At 42.0% G+C, this 18,473-nt stretch overlaps 1 protein-coding gene across 1 annotated transcript in view; it reads left to right on the top strand.

Annotated features, from left to right (window-relative positions):
- The window catches only part of LAMA3 (laminin subunit alpha 3), a 125,306-nt gene that overhangs the window by 45,774 nt on the left and 61,059 nt on the right, over positions 1 to 18,473 (top strand). Inside the window, exons 18-32 of the mRNA XM_077352595.1 lie at positions 452 to 551; positions 1,293 to 1,449; positions 4,420 to 4,552; positions 6,882 to 7,027; positions 8,695 to 8,795; positions 8,906 to 9,059; positions 9,717 to 9,877; positions 10,973 to 11,081; positions 12,723 to 12,820; positions 13,322 to 13,493; positions 14,212 to 14,338; positions 14,417 to 14,556; positions 14,767 to 14,882; positions 15,697 to 15,908; positions 16,469 to 16,673. Of these exons, the coding sequence (XP_077208710.1) occupies positions 452 to 551; positions 1,293 to 1,449; positions 4,420 to 4,552; positions 6,882 to 7,027; positions 8,695 to 8,795; positions 8,906 to 9,059; positions 9,717 to 9,877; positions 10,973 to 11,081; positions 12,723 to 12,820; positions 13,322 to 13,493; positions 14,212 to 14,338; positions 14,417 to 14,556; positions 14,767 to 14,882; positions 15,697 to 15,908; positions 16,469 to 16,673 (2,131 nt within the window). The remainder of the gene's footprint in view (positions 1 to 451; positions 552 to 1,292; positions 1,450 to 4,419; positions 4,553 to 6,881; positions 7,028 to 8,694; positions 8,796 to 8,905; positions 9,060 to 9,716; positions 9,878 to 10,972; positions 11,082 to 12,722; positions 12,821 to 13,321; positions 13,494 to 14,211; positions 14,339 to 14,416; positions 14,557 to 14,766; positions 14,883 to 15,696; positions 15,909 to 16,468; positions 16,674 to 18,473) is intronic.

Here is an 18,473-nt window from a genome sequence, read left to right as displayed (position 1 = left end):
TTGCCTGGGGAAACGCAAATGCTCTGAATCAGTGCTATTTTTTAGTGTACACATCCTTCAATGGAAAGGTCAAAATATCATCTTCCATCATTTCCTTGAATGATGCATGAGGACTGGAGGCAGGATAACCAGAACCTCTTCTCAAAACTGTTGCCTGAAGCACTTATTTCATATTGCTTCATGGTGTGGCTGAACTTACTGCAACCATTTTTCAGTGGGAGCATCCTCAAAAGGGGGCACAGATTTACTACAGCAGCCATTCCTATAGGAAGTTTCTGCCTCTCCCATTTTATTTTTGATGGAGCTGTGCTAGCATATTCAGGATGCATCCCTGTATGCACATTGCTTAGGAGAGACTCTCTTTCATTTATTTCCTTACCATTAGAAGGAACATACAAGCCTGTCTTTTCATAACACGTATTTTATATTCTTTTTTCCCCTTCTCTTGCAGGGTGCCAGTGTGATGTAGGGGGGTCTGTGAGTCATGTGTGCAGTGATCACTCAGGAGCCTGCCAATGCAGAAGACACATCGTTGGAAGAGCCTGCAATGAGTAAGTGAACAAAGAAAGTGAAGCTGATGGATCAGAGCAGCATATTCATTAAGATTTCTTGCTTGCTTTCCATTAAATGACTGTCAGGTCTGCTGCCAAATCAGCTTCTAATTACATAAGAAATTATCACTGTAAAGTTCAAGTAAGATTATTTATTTATTTATAACATTTATTAGCTACTTTCCCTCCTTATGGAACTCACAGAGGCAGACAATCATACATAAAATACACTGGATTGAAATGAATTGCAAAAATAAAACCAAAAGGGTGGTTTGTTATGTACAGAGACCTGATGGGCCATGCTAGACGTGATGAGGTCCTTGTGAGCACCACAAGGATGCTGCCACCATTTTAAAATGATTTTAAAATGCCACAAGGGCTCAGTCAGGATTGGATCCTCAGTGCTGCACTCTTGTCCCCCACCCTGAAACAACCAGGGATGCCTTTGTGGCCTTTGTGGCACCTGATAAGGTACGAGGGGAGGGGATGACAAATGTCTAAGTCCAAAGTGCTGACTTTTAAACTGCAATAGAATCCTTGCAACAGCACAATGATGTTGCCACATCTCGTTGGGTCCTGTGCTTCTGATTAGTAGATTCTGAGATCAGTCAGAACTTGCCTTCATGTTTTGTCCATGGCCTTCCTGAGATAGTGGGTTGGCTGCAGTTGGAAAGGGGATTCTGCACTAGGTAGATTTTCTGTTAAATGAGTAGGTTTAAATTAATTTTATATTTATGAAAGGCCCGGAAAGAACGACTATTTTCCTGACTTGCATCACCTGAAGTTTGAAATTGAAGATGGAACCACTCCAAGTGGAAGGAGAATCCGATTTGGATATGATCCTCAAGAGTTCCCTGGCTTTAGCTGGAGAGGATATGCACAGATGTCCTCTATACAAGTATGTGGTGTTGTTGCTTTTTCTCATAAGTATGTGTTTAATCTACTTCCTCATCCCCAAACCATTTCACAGCATAAGTATCTGCATCAGTTAAACTCTGTAGACCTCCTTTATTTTTTGGGAAGAAGTTACTTCTGTACATTGTAATGCCTCCTAAAAAATTTGGGTCATAATTTTTTAGAAAAGATGGGACCGTATAGTTTGGGGTTTGTTGGTTACCATCCAAACAACCAGGTGGCTTATGTTAAAAACAACGGTGAATATTGTGGCCTAATGCATAGGCTAAACAAATGAACATTGGGAAAAAATGAGAGAAATTTATCTATAAGTGCTATCTGGGTATTTTTTGGAGTGTGTTCATGTCCCACTTTTTGAGTGGCAACCAGAGTATGTACAGAGAAGCTGTACATTCTAGATTGACTTTCTTCCACTTTCTTTCCTATTCAATTAACTTTGCTTCAGAAATTAGAAATCAGGGATGGTATACAGATGAATAGCTTAGTTAAAGGCACCAGTTGGAGGAAGGAAAGTATTTTTATGCTTTCTATCTTGATTAATGTGTGTAATTCATGTGTTTATTTCATAAGGAATGAGCGTACTTCATCAGGAAAAGGAGTAATTGTGCAATCCTTAGAACCCTTTCTGGGAGTGAGGCCCACTGCGTAAACCTGAATCATAGCTCAGTGGACCTGCTCAGGATTGCTGTCTGAATGTTTGTTGGACATGGGCTAACAGCTAGATTGTGATTGACTGTTCGGAAATGAAAACCAAAAGAATATTCTTAGAAAAAGAGAATAAAGGAGGCCGGCCAATGCATATAATTAAAAATCCCAAATGGGATAGAATCAAGGAACACAAGAAAATGAATACTATGTGAAACTTGTATTTATAAGGCTGGCAGATTTTCAGCATTTTCTGGTACAACTAACTGCAAACCCAAAATCTCATCCAAGTGCTTAGAGCTTACAACTATACTCATTTGCCAAGTGAGAGTTCATTATTTCTCTGCAACAGACGACGGATGAGGGTAGGCAGAAGGCTCAGGCAAGCAACGGGGGGGGGGGGGAGCAGGATACCTGCAGACTTTACCCCATTGCATTGTTACGTTGGGTTCTCCATGTTGTGGCCAGCAATCCTAATGCTAGTTCCATGGGGGGAAATCATCTCCTTAAAATACCCGGTTAAATATATTTGAAGATCACATTAGCTTGTGACTTTACACTTAGTCTCTACACTAAGTCTGTCACATGGCAGAAGTAAATGCAAGCAAGCAACCTGCTTTCCACATGGGAAATGCTTAATTCTTTGTTCTGTGGCACAAACAACTACAGTATTTGCTGGCGTATAAGACTACTTCCCCCCCCTGAAAAACATGCCTCCAAGTGGGGGCGGTCGTCCTATACGCCGGGTGCACTTCAGTTGGGATAGACATAGCTGCCCATAGTGGCCCATAGTACTGTAATGTAATGTAACAAACTCTATTTTTGAGTGGAAATGTTGGGGGGTAGTCTTATATGCCCAATCATCTTATACACCGGCAAATACGGTAGATCTGTTTTTGTAATATCTACAGATGTTGGTTATTCATCCCTAACAGCTGACTTATTTTGTTGTTTGTAGAAACATTGTTGCTTTCTTTTGTTTACCAAAATACATGCTTGGAGGGGAGGTTAAACCATCTCTGTAGTATGCAACTGAAACTGTCCAAAGGGAGATCCATGTAATTTCTTTACATAACTGGATTTTAGTAGTGTATGCATGGCTTGTGCAAAGGAAAAAGAACAAGAAAAAATGCCCACCAAAGTTCACTTTAAAGATTAAAATCCAAACATATATATACATCCACGGTGTCCAATAGCCCCATCACAGAATACAGGAATAAAGATAAATTTAGAGAGATCAGGGGGGAAATTGAAAAACTTCCCATTTGTAATTTTACAAGCAACCTTGGGAAGAGCATATGGGCAATTTGGGAGAATTCAGACTGGAAGTCACAGTTCTCACAAAGACTAGTCGGGGCCAGTAGATGACTGAAAGATTTTAATGCCTTTGGAGGGTTTGTGGTCCTGCATTTCTAGGAGCCTCATAAAGGGCCTTATCCTGGGAAATGGACAGTGTGCCTGAGGAGACATTCTGGATATCTCTAGAGCCCCTTGTCCGGATTCACTAGGAACCTGCAAAAGCTAAACCTTACCCAACAGGGTCAGTGCTGAAGTACTCTGGGACTAAAAGTGGCCAACAGCATTAGCCGAGGCCTACGGTTCAGTCATAGGATGGTATTCAAAAACGGCATCATGGCCAAGCAACCAAGGCCACAGAAAGCTCTATGATATATGTGGTACAAGGATGTCTTTGTGTCATATAATTCTATAGACAAATTTATTTGCTAATTATCTCCAGGCTATTTTCAGTGGGACAAGTTTGTCTGCTCAGTTGTTAAGACCTTGTATTCATTATGAAGTGTTTCCTCCAGTCGCTCATCAGAACCTGCTGTAATATTTTTTGGGATTTCTACACATGCTAAATGATTTCTAAATGTTCTCTGTCTTTGGGTGGTAGTGTTAAAAGTAATATGCTTTCCTGTCCTCTTCTTTGCTTCTTTTTTTCCCAGCCAGAGGTGGTAGTGCCTGTCACTGTGGCTTCTCCTAAGCCCTCCCACCTAGTTCTGCACTATGTCAGCTTGGTTTCAAAAAGCTCTAAAGGGAGGATCTCAGTTGCTGAGGGAAAGCATTTTGACCCTTATAACACTTGTAAGTGAATTACATTTCTTGCTAGGTTTGCCTGTCTTCTTTCTCTTCCTTATCTAGAAAACGCTTTTTCTCTGCATATAAGTCTGCCCATGTGGTGTTTGTATCCCCCCCCCCCCTTGTAGGAATTTGAGTATTTTGCTTGCATGGCTTCTAACTGTTTATCTTTGTTGGCACTTTATGGCTCTTTTTTTTCTTGTTTTTATTAACTTCCATTTTACAGAATGAAGTGAGGATAACTTTGAATGTGGAGAAATCAAACCTCTATTTATTTCATATTATATTGAGGTATATTAATCCTGGAACTACAGTAGCCTCTGGCCACATAACCACTTATCAGTCTCAGCCTCAGAAAGGTATGTAAAATACAACTGACAAACCTCTTCACACATTGAGCTAAGAGCCACTGTGCTTAAAAATCAGACACTGTGCTGGCTGGGGGGACAGGTTTAACTTTCTGCTCGTGACCTCTCCACAATTGAAACTACCACCACCCACTTCTCAGACTGTCATACAAAGGTTGGGGGGGAAACAGGAAAAGAGAATCTGTTTGTCCTTTTCCCCTTACTGGACTAATAGAAGTCAGCGTTTGGGAGAGGCGACATTTTCAATAGCTAAACAGGGTAAAAAAAAAAAAAAGAGTTAACATTTTCTTTCCCTAGAACAATGGCCTCATCCATAACTTCTTTTTAAGACAACTGCATGGGGGGGGGATCCATTCACGTAGCATATAATGTAGCCTCCAAGGTCAATGAAATGTGTGATCTGTGGAGTGTCTTCACGTATTTGGGGCCACTAAAAGGGTTCCAGAGGTCTTATTCCATTTGAATGTTTTGTGCAATGTTCAGCCTCTTACTAGAAACTTGGTATTTTCAACATTAATTTCTGTTAGACCTGAAAAGAGAGTGATGAGGAGATGTTCATAAAAATACATGCTCCCCCCCCCTCATGCACACAGCCAGAGTGGTTGGTTGTGGAGCAGGTGAAGGGTATATCCCACCTTCCTCCACAAGATGCCATTTGTCACTCAGAAACCGCATCAGCAGTGCCCTGCTGCCTCCCACTGCCTGGCAGTAAGGTTTACAGCTCCCCCACCCACCCTGCAGTGGCACATAGTGGTAGAGGCTGGGATCTTCTCTGCACTGTGCTGCATGAGCTGTTACCACACCTATGTATTAACCACTGACTTCTCTGTCTGAGGAGTCAGATCAGAGTCTATCCTTGAGGAGTCAGATGTTTAAATTAAACACATGAAGTTCAGAGATAGTGTCAGACCTGGCATGGTGGCGTGTGTGTTTTCCTGAGTGTAGTGTGAAGTGGGGGAGCCTGGGAACAAACATAAGAAAGGCTACACATTGGCTAAGAGAAGGGAAAGGCTGGTCTAGATGCTGAGGACACCTAAAGAGCAAGGGGGCAAAGATTTCCAGGATTAGCTTCCTCAAGAATAAACCTGTCACCTTGATGTCAGCCTGGTCTTGGACACTCTGGAGACGGATGGGATGTCCAAGCAGAAAAGCAGCCCCTTACTCTGGGGGCTTCACAGATAGTTTTAGTTGCTCAGTTCTCTTGCTTTGCCATATTTTGTGCCTCAGTGACCTATGGGGCTGATTTTTTTGGTAAATAGCAGTGCAAGCCTAAGCACAATTTGACCATTCTAAGTCAGTTGACATCAACTTGCTTAGTTGGGTTTAACTCCATTTAGGATTGCACTGTACGTATCTAAACCAGTGGAATGATATATGAAAAGACAACCCCCCCTCAAAAAAAGACAAATCCAGATTGGATTTTCTCAGAATGCCTGATTATGAAGACATCCCCCTACATTTGCTAATTGTTGCTGTAGTTGTCTAGACCACTTTGCTGTGACAAATGCTGCGCATGATACCCATGGTCTTATTTATTAATACATATTCCTCATGTTCGTAGCTTGCCTGCCACTATTAGATAATCAGTACTGACAGATGCTCCCTGAGAGACATTAAATGCAAATACTTTGAAGAAAGCTGATTTAGATTTAATAATTTTCATTTAAGAACTAATTATTTCCTGATTACAATTTAGGAATTGCATTAATCTAAGAAACTGAAATCTCTCTAGGCTACAGAAGAATGTGGAATGATACAGATTCTGGGTTTTAACTTATACTGCTAACTAAGCCCTTTCAAGTGTTTACTCAACAGCCAACCTCAGCTCATTGCTGCATAATGTGGTAAATGGGCCTAAGAGAATCCCCAAGTTGAAAAATGCATGGCATATTCAAGTGATTATTCTGCTCTCTCCTCTGTATTTCATTCCTTAGTGAATGGTGCAGCTATAGGATTGGTTCCCACATGCAGGAGAATGAGTTGAGGATGATGTTGCAGTATCCTAATATGATAGAGTGGCTTATACCACTTCAAAGTACAGGTGAAGGGAAGTGAAGTATCGTGTTTTGCAACGCTTCGTGGTATTAAACATTCTCTGAAAGTAGAAACCTAGCACTCCGAGCATAAAGCAAAGGAAGACTCTTTCTTCCTTAGGTTCCTGACTGCAACCTAATTTGCTGCGTGTGTGAATCACTCCATGGAATGGCGTTGATGCAGGCAGAACAGATTCGGACTCTTTTGTTGCTTCCTTAACTCTACCCATTGACCTAAGGTCTGTCTGGTTTCAGGATATAAAACCAATTTATCTGTTTGCTAACAGGGGTTACTCAGACCAAAGACGTTATGTTCATGCCCAGCAGGGAGCCGGCTTTTGTAACTGTCCCAGGAAAGAGCTTTGGAGATCCATTTTCACTTGTTCCTGGAACCTGGATTTTTAAAATCGTGGCAGGAGAAGGGGTTCTTCTGGTAAGAAGCATATCTGTTTTTATACCGTTTGTACTTTTGAGAATTGAGTCTAAGTGGACCTGCAACATCTTAACACAGCCCGTGGCGCTGCGGGCGCCACGGACTAAATAAAGCCGTAAGGGCTTAGTGGGAAGAGTTAGGGCGGGCTCTGTCTGGGATGAGGAAGGGTGCCAATTGGCCCCTTTCTCCGGCAGACCATCGGCGGGGGCTATCGGCTGCAAGGGAGCAACTGCGAGCAGTTGCTCCCTTGCTGGCGGCCTGACGCGGTGAGTGGCGCAAAGCGCCTCTCGCTGCGTCAGGCCGCCGGCCAAGGGAGCCCCCGCCAGCCACGCTCCGTGCGGCTGCCAGGGGCTCCCTGCCGGGGAAGGCTAGCACCCATTGTATTTCGACATACAATGGGCTTTTCCTCTAGTAAGGAAATATAGAAGGAATGTCAGTGAAGGAAGTTAAAATTAAGATTAAAATAAAACACAGAATGACCATTCATGCACTGGAGCTTTCATATCGAGCTGCAGGCTGGAATTTTAGTTGTGGCAGGTTGCTCCACCTCTTCCTGCACCCACATGGGGGAGCATTTGGCCCGGTGTATCTCATCTGCCCCCGATTTGTGCTCTGGCATGGGAGCTGGGGCAGTGCATAAACGGTCAATGAGAGCTTGTGGTTGCTTCAGCTTTGCTTTTTCTTTGCATGGAACACAGCTGAAAATGTCTATTTATATAGCATGTTACAGGGGTGGTCAAACTGTGTGGCATATTATATTGATCAAGCTCCCTCCAACATCACAGTCTACCGAAATCACTACCAAAATCAGTATATCTGAGGGGTTTTCTGCACGTGATATATATAGTGAAATGCTTACCTTGTGAAGACGCTATATTTCAGCTGCTCTGCATGACCTCGCCAACCTCCTACGTATGGCCAGCAAACTGCTCACTACATCTGCAGTTTTAAAATGCTAGTTAGGGAATTGCATAAAGTGGATTTAACAAACTAAAGGCACTTTCCCCCAGTGGACAACCAGCAGGCCACCAGCAAAAGAAAAGTGTGGAGGTGAAGAAATGCTACATCATCCTCCAATGTCCCACCCTTGTACCCGCATCCCTCTCCCTTATTCTGGGGGACAGGAAGTGCTTTTTAAAAATGGAGAACAGCCTGGAGCAATGAATAGGTGGACATTCGCCTCGGCTGAGATTGTCTGTGCCTTTATGAATATTCTGATAGGTGTTTAAACAAATAAGTCTATTTAATTAATTAAAAAGCGGCAATCGCTGGAAGTTCATCTGTCAATCAGCCATGCCGGGCGGGGATTGGCTGGCCAAAGTGATTGACAGTGGTAGGCAGACCAAAGTGCAATAAGACTAAAGCGAGAAAAGTGGCCAGAAACATGTGAGACAGCTCAACAAGTGTAGAATGCTGGTAAGTCGTGATTATTTCTTGTGCTTTGCAGTACAGCAGGCTTCACACTACAATGCCCAATGTGCAGAAAAACCCTGAGATATTCACAGAATGAAATGGATGAATTAGACTTTTATTGATTATTTTAAAGGATGTTCATTAAGCACCTTATCGTCCATGGAATCCTACACAGTAATGCTGTGGTTTTGTCTTGGCTATTTTATGAGTTCAGTAAATATTCATATAGGGATCTTGCTCTTTTGTATTCTTAGGACTATCTGGTCCTCCTACCTAGTGACTACTATGAAGCATCCATCTTACAGTTGCCAGTTACAGAGCCTTGCACATATACAAGACATGCTGCAATAGACAAGTCAGTGTATTTATTATCTTACTAGGAAAATTATCTTGCTTTATATTAAATTTAATTTAATGTTCAGGCAAAATATGGCACATCACCGTCTCTTCCCTCTTCTTTTAAAGTTGTCTAGAGTACAGACATTTGCCTCTGGACAGATTTTCTTGTGTGCTTGGTTCAGAAATAACATTTTTCCTGCATGGAGGAGAGTACAGGAAAGTAGTTTTCCAGTCACCAACATCCCAACATCCAGTAATGTCACATATTAGTGGTCGAGAGGTAAGGCATTTTCATTTATTTTAAAATAAATTACTGTATGAATCAAGATAATATAGTTCATCTTCAAGCATCCCCAATGTATCGCTAGTTTTGTCAGGTACCCATAGGCCAGTTGTGAATCCCCATGTACCCCGATAGTATCACTTGTTTTGTGTCATACCCATAATCCAGTTGAATTGTAGGAAATGGGAAGAAGAGCTTTGTTTGTTTCTGGAAGAAAGAGTACAACAAGCAGGATTCAGCTTTCAAGTGGGCTTACTTGGTCTTAGGAGGATCTAAAGCACTGGTTCTCAACCTTACCTGCTTGGTGACCCCAACTTAGGCGGTGGCAGTGTGCCCATGTGCCCAGGCGGCGTGTGTGAGTGCGCCCACGCACACAGGCGCACAATACTAGGGGCGGCATGGCTCCGCTGCCTCCACCTGCCTCTGATGCCTGCCACCCACCACCTGCCGCTGCCACCACCACCTGCTTCTACACGCCATCGCCGCCGCCTGCTGCCACCCGCCGCCACTGCTGCTACGGCAGCCATCAACCTGGGGACCCAGGGGAAGGGGCCAAACGACCCCATTTGGTTGAGAACCACTTATCTAAAGGCTTGCTTGAAACAAATGTGTGCACAGTTTGTAATCATCAAATGTGCTTTGGCTCTCTTTTAGGTGGATTTGAACATAAGACTAAATGTACTCCAAGTCAGCCGCTATGTGGTAGTTCTAGAGTATGCTAATTCACATGATCAAGTATATGTTGCTGGTGTAAAGATTAATGATGCTGAGGAAGTGACGGAGGCAAAGGTGTATATATACAGCTGCAAATATAGGTAACAGAGTCTAAAATCTAATCAGTTGTGTCCAGTGGAGCATTTCCTTGGGTGGAAGGATTTCAGTCTCTGCAATCCCACTTTCTCACCTCGTCTCCCCCTCTGCAACTCAAAATGCCCCCTATATTGCTCCAGAGGGACAGGGGACCCTCTCAAGGAACAGAAGTTTGATGGGCATTTAGAGCTACAGTAGGAGGGTAGAGGTGAGAAAATCATGCTTTATGGACAGAAACAGTTTCATCTGCAGAAATATCTTTTTGAATCCAATCTGTTCTTTATTGTTGAATGCTGCTTCTTATTTTTGTTCCTGGACCCCCTCCTTCTGTTTGTTTTATTGTTCTTTAGTAAATTCCTATTTTGATATTAATAAGATGGCTGTTCTTCAGGATGCCTTCATGTGTGGTTCTCTTGCTTTTCTGTCACTGAAACATACATTACTTTTTCTGGTTCTGGAGCTCCTGGTATATTTTTCTTCTACCCCCGCTCATTTTTCATCTACCCCCTATCCTTTATATCAGGTTCAAACAGAAAAATTTCTTTTTTTCTGATTACCTCTGCTATTTTAATCTCTATGGAGGGTATGCATACTGTTATGATCTAATGCCAGCGATATTCCAGCTTTATCAGAATTACCTCTTTTGAAATGCTTTCTAGGAGGACAGCCAAACAATATACATGGGATGCTTTTGTTTTGTCCATTTGAATCAAAATGAACATTTTAATTCATAGACTTTATCTTAGGTTTGTGCACTTCAAAAATTATCAGTTTAATTCTGTATCAGAAATTTGGGGAAGTCATGATTATTGTTCTCACACTATTAAGAGTATTGTTATGTTGGGAAGCTGTTTCAATAAACATCAAAAAAATACTCCCAAGTAAAAACATTAATCATACCCTTTAAAAAGAAAACATTTTAAGCCCCACCCATGGCAGCAAGAGCAGGGAGGGAGACAGAAGTAACTTTATACTGTCAGCTCCCCACAAACCCGCTCCCAGCTTCCACTGATCCTAACCCTTTAATGCCTGTCATTCATTGATGCCAGCGATAACAGCAGTCCACGGTAACTTTAAAAAAAACCCTCTGTCTGCTCCAGCTTCCTGTGCCGCAGTGTTGTGGTTGATGCCATGAATCGAGTGGCAGTGTATGATCTTTTGGCAGATGCCAACTTACACCTCCATGCGTCATCGCTAGATTTCTTCCTGGTAAGTTTCTAATCTTTTCCTGAGTAACATGCAAGGAAATGCTGCCGATGTTGTTTTCTTACAATGTGTTTATCGTTTAGATAGATAAGTGTAAAAAAGGTAAAGGTAAAGGTATCCCCTGTGCAAGCACCAGGTCATGTCTGACCCTTGGGGTGACGCCCTCCAGGGTTTTCATGGCAGACTCAATACGGGGTGGTTTGCCAGTGCCTTCCCCAGTCATGACCGTTTACCCCCCAGCAAGCTGGGTACTCATTTTACTGACCTCGGAAGGATGGAAGGCTGAGTCAACCTTGAGCCAGCTGCTGGGATTGAACTCCCAGCCTCATGGGCAGACAGCTTCAGATAGCATTTATGCTGCCTTACCACTCTGCGCCACAAGAGGCTCAAGATGAGTGTAAATTGCCCTAATTAAAGGAGTTTGCACGTTTGAGGATTTTTCAAAGTTATGACTTTTTTATTATTAAACTTTTTAGCTTACCTTATCTAACCAGACTCTTCTGACCAATACTTTATCATATTAATATTAATACTTTATCATATTAAGAGACACGTTCTTTTGGAATGAAGCAGCTTTTCCCATGGTTCCCGTCGAAGGTCCTGCCATACCAAGAGTTTCAGTTTTTTTCTTATTTATTTGCACTGCTGGCTGCATATAATGTTTCTGTTTGAGGTGTCAGTTTGAAGCAGGAAAGAAGGATGATTAGACTTGGTCCAAAGATGGCTACAGAGCAGCATTCCAGGGGTAGTCAAACTGCGGCCCTCCAGATGTCCATGGACTACAATTCCCATGAGCCCCTACCAGCGAATGCTGGCAGGGGCTCCTGGGAATTGTAGTCCATGGACATCTGGAGGGCCGCAGTTTGACTACCACTGATTCAGCCTGCTGGTCTCAGTGGGACTTAATCCATAGTACAGGATATTGGGCTTCTGAAGTATGTGATTGCAAATATTTCACTTGTTTTTGTTCGGGTGCAGGTGTATGATTGACTTTGAGATTCTTAACAAAACAATTTCTCTAGCAGAGTGGACAATTCTGCCTTTACACTATTTTTGTTGTACTTTGATCCTACTACTCAGTCAACAAATTGGTTCCCAACTTGGCTTAAAATAATAATACATTATTATGGCAGGTATCAATTGTGATATTAAAAAAGTGCACACAAAAATCCGGTAGCTTCAATACATGAAGTCTGAATGAATAATTTTACTCTTCCAAAAGCCAAACAAAGTGCTTCTTATGGTCGTCCTCTGCTTTCACTGTCCAAAGCAGAGCAATGAGTAGGTGTCCGCAGAGCACACTTTTAATCTCTGCAGTGGTATAATAGCAGCTCTCTGCCCAGCCACACTGACTGCACCTTTTGCTACTAATCCCCCTAATGAGGAAAGGAGGCTGTAAAATCAGAGGAGGACATTTCGTCCCCTGCCTCCCTGTTTCCTAGCCTGTTTCTAAATCTTCAAGTTCTTCATACACAGATATCCACAAACCACTCTGCTTTTTGCAAAACTGGATCACTATCCTTGTTTAAGGGTTTTATTAACAAACTGTGAACTTCCTTGCACATAATATAGCTGTTGAACTTCCAACTCCACAGCCAGTTGGTAAAATAAGTAAAATATGCATATTTGCCTTTTGTTTTCTAGCACAAAATTTGCATTATTCCTGCTGAAAGTTTTTCCCTAGAGTACGTGGAACCTAAAGTGCATTGCATTGCAGCTTATGACCTTACACCCGATTCAAGGTACAGTTATTTTAAGAAGGTTTTAAGATTCCTAACACTAGAAGTTTATACTCTGCAGTAACAGCATTACTCACCTCATGGTCAGCTGTCCTGCCTGCACTGGAATCAGCACTAGATCTCAGGTGCTATTTCTTTTGCTCCAGCAATATGCAGGGTTTCACTGAGAGGTGCCTCGGAAAAAGTTTGATGATTCTAGTGAAATTCTTTTAAGACACATCAAACTTCCTAAGCCGAAGCTTCATTCCAAATCATGTGTACATTTTTTTAGGATTCAAGGTTGTAACAGTTTCATGATCACTAGCCCGTAAATGCTTCCGTTGGAATAACATAGATTATTCTTTAAGGTGCTTTTGGTTTGGCTGTTCTTTTAACAGAAAATTAAGAGAACAGGAAACTGTTATCAACCTATTCACGTAGTACAAAATGTTTGGCGTTTTTTAGTTTTAATTTAAAACCTCTACATAGTTTATCTAATTCTTTCCCCTCCCCTCCTCTTTTTAGTGCCTTTTGCATCCTCTCACAAGATGAAACTCCGCCATTTGCCTTGGTTTTGGATGCTCAGAGGGATGGGAAGGTTGTAGAAGCGGAAAGCAATGTTGCCTATCAAAGCTCGGGGAGTTCTTTGTTACTGTCTTCACACCTAGCGAATGGAGTAATTTTGACATCTTCACAGGTAGTTCCTATTTTGAATGAAATATAGGTCACAATGCAACCTTGAGTTAAGAACTCAGTTTGTGGAGAGCTGACAGTATAAAGATGTCGCAGCTCAGTTCTTGCAAACTTATGGCTTGATATGGTAGCTAAGCTCTTGCAAAGGCAATTGTGGTCCATATTTTGGTTTGAATATTTGTTCACGTTGCAACGGTCCCCCCACACCCACTACCTTTTTATGATGGGTTCATACATTGCATCTCATGGAGGAAGTAGGATTAATATTCCCTGACCTTGTTTGACTTCTTAACATCTGAAGCAGAGAAAAATGTTCTTGTAACCGGAATGCATGCAGCAGTTCAAAGGGAAAGAAAACACACCTCCTTTCCCCCTTCCATGGCATCACTCCTAAAACTGCTGGTTGCCTGTTTATTTTGGATTAATCTGCCCAATATCACCAGGAGCCATACTGGAACCAAGCCTTGTAGGTTCACATGGCAAACGGGGAATTAAAATGGGCAACAGTGTTCAAATGCAATGCATTGTTCTGTAAATCTTGTTGAGGTTTATATTCATTTTCATGGGAGGTCTTCCTCTAGTTTCAATTTAGTGATGCATTGATAAAAAAAGAGAGTACAGATAGAGCTTGGGCAAAGCCTCCCTTTCACTGCAGCAACACTAAGGCAAAGTCTAATAAATGTGAACTGATTAAACTTATTCAAAGTAATTTATGTTGGCAGAACCAAATTACCCTGAGTGGCAGAGTGACACATTTGGGCAGATATGTGTTCATCATCCATTTTTACCAACCAGAAAGCCCAACATTTCCGGTGCCTGTTATTGTAAATGCAGGGCACATCTGGTCAGGTGAGCTTGATTTTTACTTTGACTAAAAGTTTAACGCATTTGCCACATGTTAGCTTAAAATGCCTTTGTCTGTTTTAGGCTCCTTTAATGCTTCGTTTTGTCCGCATAATCTTGGATGCCGGGATCTGGTGATGGCAGAAAATCAGATTGAACTTGATATCCCTCAACATGAATTCTCAGTAACTTTGAAAATTCCCAGTGGAAAAATACTAGTTTTGGTATGTTTTCCTATACTTAAGACTCTGGTCTGTGATTTCAAGAGCATTCCTTTAAAATTTTTTTTCCTTAAGTGCCTTCTTTTTCTAGGTGCAGAAGGAGTGCCCCTTATGAACATTGTCAGCTAGAGTGAATGGGAATTGCCTGGTAATAGAACTTAGAGAAGCGTTGGTGTTCCATACCATGCAGTTTCATTTTCTCATTTCTTTAAGGAGCGTATCCTGGTTATTCCAGCAGAAAGTTACACTTACACACTTCTTCACAAAGACACTGTCGACAAGTCGTTTGCTTTTATCAACCAATGCAGTGGAAACAGTTACCACATTGAGTAAGTGATTCTGAAAAAACTCTATTATGGTGATTACCTGTGATTAATAGTTGTGCATGTGTATAAACATCCACGTGCATTTTATTTTATTTTATGTATATAAGTAAAAGCTAACATTCAGATCTACATTTAAAAAATGTTCAAGCAAAGCATGCCTGTTTTTTCCTTTCTGAGCATAATTCAGACTGCTTTACCTTAAAAGCCCCAAACAGTGTAAAAACGGACTATCTCAAGGATTGTGCAGGTTGCCTGATTATTAAGATCTACACCCGGAGCCCTGTTGTATGTGCCTCATGTGCTGACAAAGATGAGTAAACTTTTCTATGGAGACTCCTCATTTGTGTAGCTCCTCCCCTGCCATTAGATTCCTGGCATTTTCTTTGTTTTTTTAGTTGCCAGGGGAAAAATATTAAAAACAACTCTTTAAGGCTTTTCATTATTAGCTTGCTTTCTGATATTGGGTCTAAATTGTGTGGACCTTTATTGTGGCATGCTAACTTATATCCCATTTAATTTATCTGGTGCTGATTTAAATGTACAGTTGATGTGTTAATTGAGAGGATTTTTTGTTCTTGTACTGCACTAGCTTAGAAAACTAGTTTTTAGAAGTGATGGGCACAATTTTTGAATATGTGTAGAGGTTTATATAGGAAAAAATGTAAAGCTTTGCCAAATATTCTTCTAATATATAGAAATTGACAAACAGTATGTAATATCAGTGAATGTAAACAAGCAGCTCTTCATGTCTTAGTTCCATGTAAAAAAAGCAGCTGGCCAGAACTCAGGTTCTTTCTATATTTCCTTCTCTTAACAGCCCCCTAACTTCCTCAGAGTTTTGTAAAAATTCTGCAAGATCCCTTGTGGCTGCCTACAACAATGGAGCTCTGCCTTGCAATTGCCACAGAAATGGTGCCACGAGTCCCACTTGCGACCCCGTGGGGGGACAGTGCAGCTGCAAGCCCAACATCATTGGCCGGCGATGTAGCAAGTGCCAAACGGGCTATTATGGATTTCCATTTTGCAAGCGTAAGTTTGGAGGGACTACTGGTATAGAGTCATTGCAAGAACTGAAGAGCTGGATGTTTCATCTGTGCTTAATCTCAGTCTTGATTTAAGAATTTTCTCCTGCACTCATATTGCAGCTCATGCATATGTCTTTTTTTAAAACCATAGTCAACATGAATGTCATTATTACATTTGCTAATGCATCATTATAACCTTTTGCTTTATGAGTTTTGGAACAGACATGTTTACAAGAACAGAGTGGGGCTGTATCCCCAAACCACAGCAACAAACTCAGTTTTGCCACTTGAATGTACACTCTGTTTTGTTATCTACCCGTATTCAAGCTGTATCCAAGCATACACGTCTTCTCACCTCTGTTTCTTTCAATGTAGGATACAGGTCTCAAACTGGTTAGGGGAAGGGGGTGTCCACTTTTATAATGCTTTAAAATTAGTTAGAATGCAGTTGGTAAGAAGCAAAATAAACTTCACTTGGATTGTCTTGATTTCTATTTGAATAAAGTCACCAATGATTTGCATACAGAAGATAACTTGTGCCTAAAATTGTTCTCCCAATCCAAGCATGCAGCTGTGGGAGGCGCCTTTGTGATGATGTAACTGGAAAATGTATCTGTCCTCCTCAAACCGTTAAACCCAGATGTGAAGTGTGTGTGAAGCAGCACTTCAGCTACCACCCACTCGCCGGCTGTGAGGCGTGCAACTGCTCAGACCAAGGAATTGTCAATGCAGCATATCCAGAGTGTGATAAAATTGATGGGCAGTGCAAGTAAGTTCATATTACTGGGCTACATTTTCAGTGATTAAACTTGTGACTGTTTGTATTGTAGGGCAAGGAGGTGCCTATTGTTATCTGATGATTAATGGGTGAAAACCAAAAATCCAGAATAAACCTCAATGTTTGTTTAAAAAGTTGATTTATTCTGATAGTTTGAAGAAACTAGAATGCTCCATTATTGATATGAGTATAACATACTTTTGTAGGAGAATACATATCCAGAATGCCTGAAATAGCTGCTTTTGTTTTTATCCTGCTAATCCTCCAAGGATCTCAGAGCAGAATACGTGATTATTTTGTTCTATTCTCACAACAACCCTGTGAGTTGCTCGGCTGAGAGAATGGCCGATTCAATCCTATGTCTCCCCAATCCTTATCCAACATGCTGCTTGATGAATTATTAAATGTTCCAAAGTCATATCCTGGGAAGTCAGAGGCTGCTGCCCATAAATGACAAATTGAAGGGTGTCTCTAGGTAAAGATGGAAGGCTGAGTAGGCATGATGCAGACTCATGCCTTGTGACCTCCTGTGTGGGCTGCTAACAATGTGTGCGATGCTGGGAATTAAACTTCGTGCTGGCTTTGCAGTTGCCATACTTCTGGCACTGTCTCATGATGCCTAGTGGTAAGAACTTGGGTCTTCCTCCTTGATTGCAGCTCAGCACCAGGGCTCTCTTACTTTTGAGTGAACCACCTAGCTAGCTTTTCTGTGCTTACTGAATATTACTATATTTGTCCATCTGAGAAGCAGAAGTCAACCATATTCTTGATATACAAGAAAGTAGAGACACATATTGGTTTAACCAGAACAGGACTGGTAGTTGTTACATGTGAGGCACTTCCCTCTCCATTAAAGTGAATTGGAAAGTCTTTGTAGATACAGAGCTCTGGATCAAGGGCAGTACCTTTATTTGGACTAAATCCAAGCACCTTTGCCTTGAAGTGATGTGTAGTTCTTTATAAAAAAATACCACCTCTCATTGCTTCTGGTTTAGGTGTATAAATTTAGTGTGTCCTGAGAGGGAGCATTGAACACCAAGCACAACGCTGACGATGGAACTGGTCATTGTGGCAGTGAAATGGAGATTTATGGAATATTCCCGAGTCCAGAGTCCTAATCCAGTATGCAAATTTGCTTTATCATCAAAGTTTGTCAGTCACGCCCTTAACTGTGGGCCCCACCATGGGCACAGGTCTTATCTTGCACGCCTTATCAATTGTAATATACTTTGATCAAGGCTTGTAAAGTTGTGCTAAAAAGCCCTACAGGCTAATTTACAACTCACACCTAGAAAATTCATTGGTACAAGCCTATGGTCCATTTGTCTATTATAGCAAGCAAAGATGATATATTTATTTTTTGATTTTTTGACTGCCACTCTTGACAATAGCCTTCTCGTGGCAGTTTACAGAGTATAAAACCAATAAAAATATTATATAAAACCCATAAGAACCCTTAGACCAGCGGTCCCCAACCTTCTTGTAGTCAGGGACCGCCCCCGAGGGTGGGAGAGAGCCGGCGGCCCGGCCACAGCAGCTGCACGTAAACGCGCACGCGCAGTTGCCGCACATGCACTAGGTGGCGCTAACGCACATGCGCAGAACAGCCACATGTGCACGTTTTCGCCAGCAGGGGGCGCAAACACGCATGCGTGGTGGCTCCGCGCATCCGCGTTTGCGTTGCTGGCGTGCCAGCGGCCACGCCTGCCTCTTCCCCCCCTCTCGCTGCGGGGGGGAAGGCAGGTACGGCTGCTGACGGCCCGGTACCATGGCCTTAACGGCCCGGTACCA

This window comes from Paroedura picta, chromosome 9 (assembly GCF_049243985.1).
Source record: "Paroedura picta isolate Pp20150507F chromosome 9, Ppicta_v3.0, whole genome shotgun sequence".
NCBI classification, from domain to species: Eukaryota; Metazoa; Chordata; class Lepidosauria; order Squamata; family Gekkonidae; genus Paroedura; species Paroedura picta.
The sequence above is the reverse complement of the archived record's forward strand: the minus strand, read 5'-3'. Positions and strand labels throughout refer to the sequence as shown.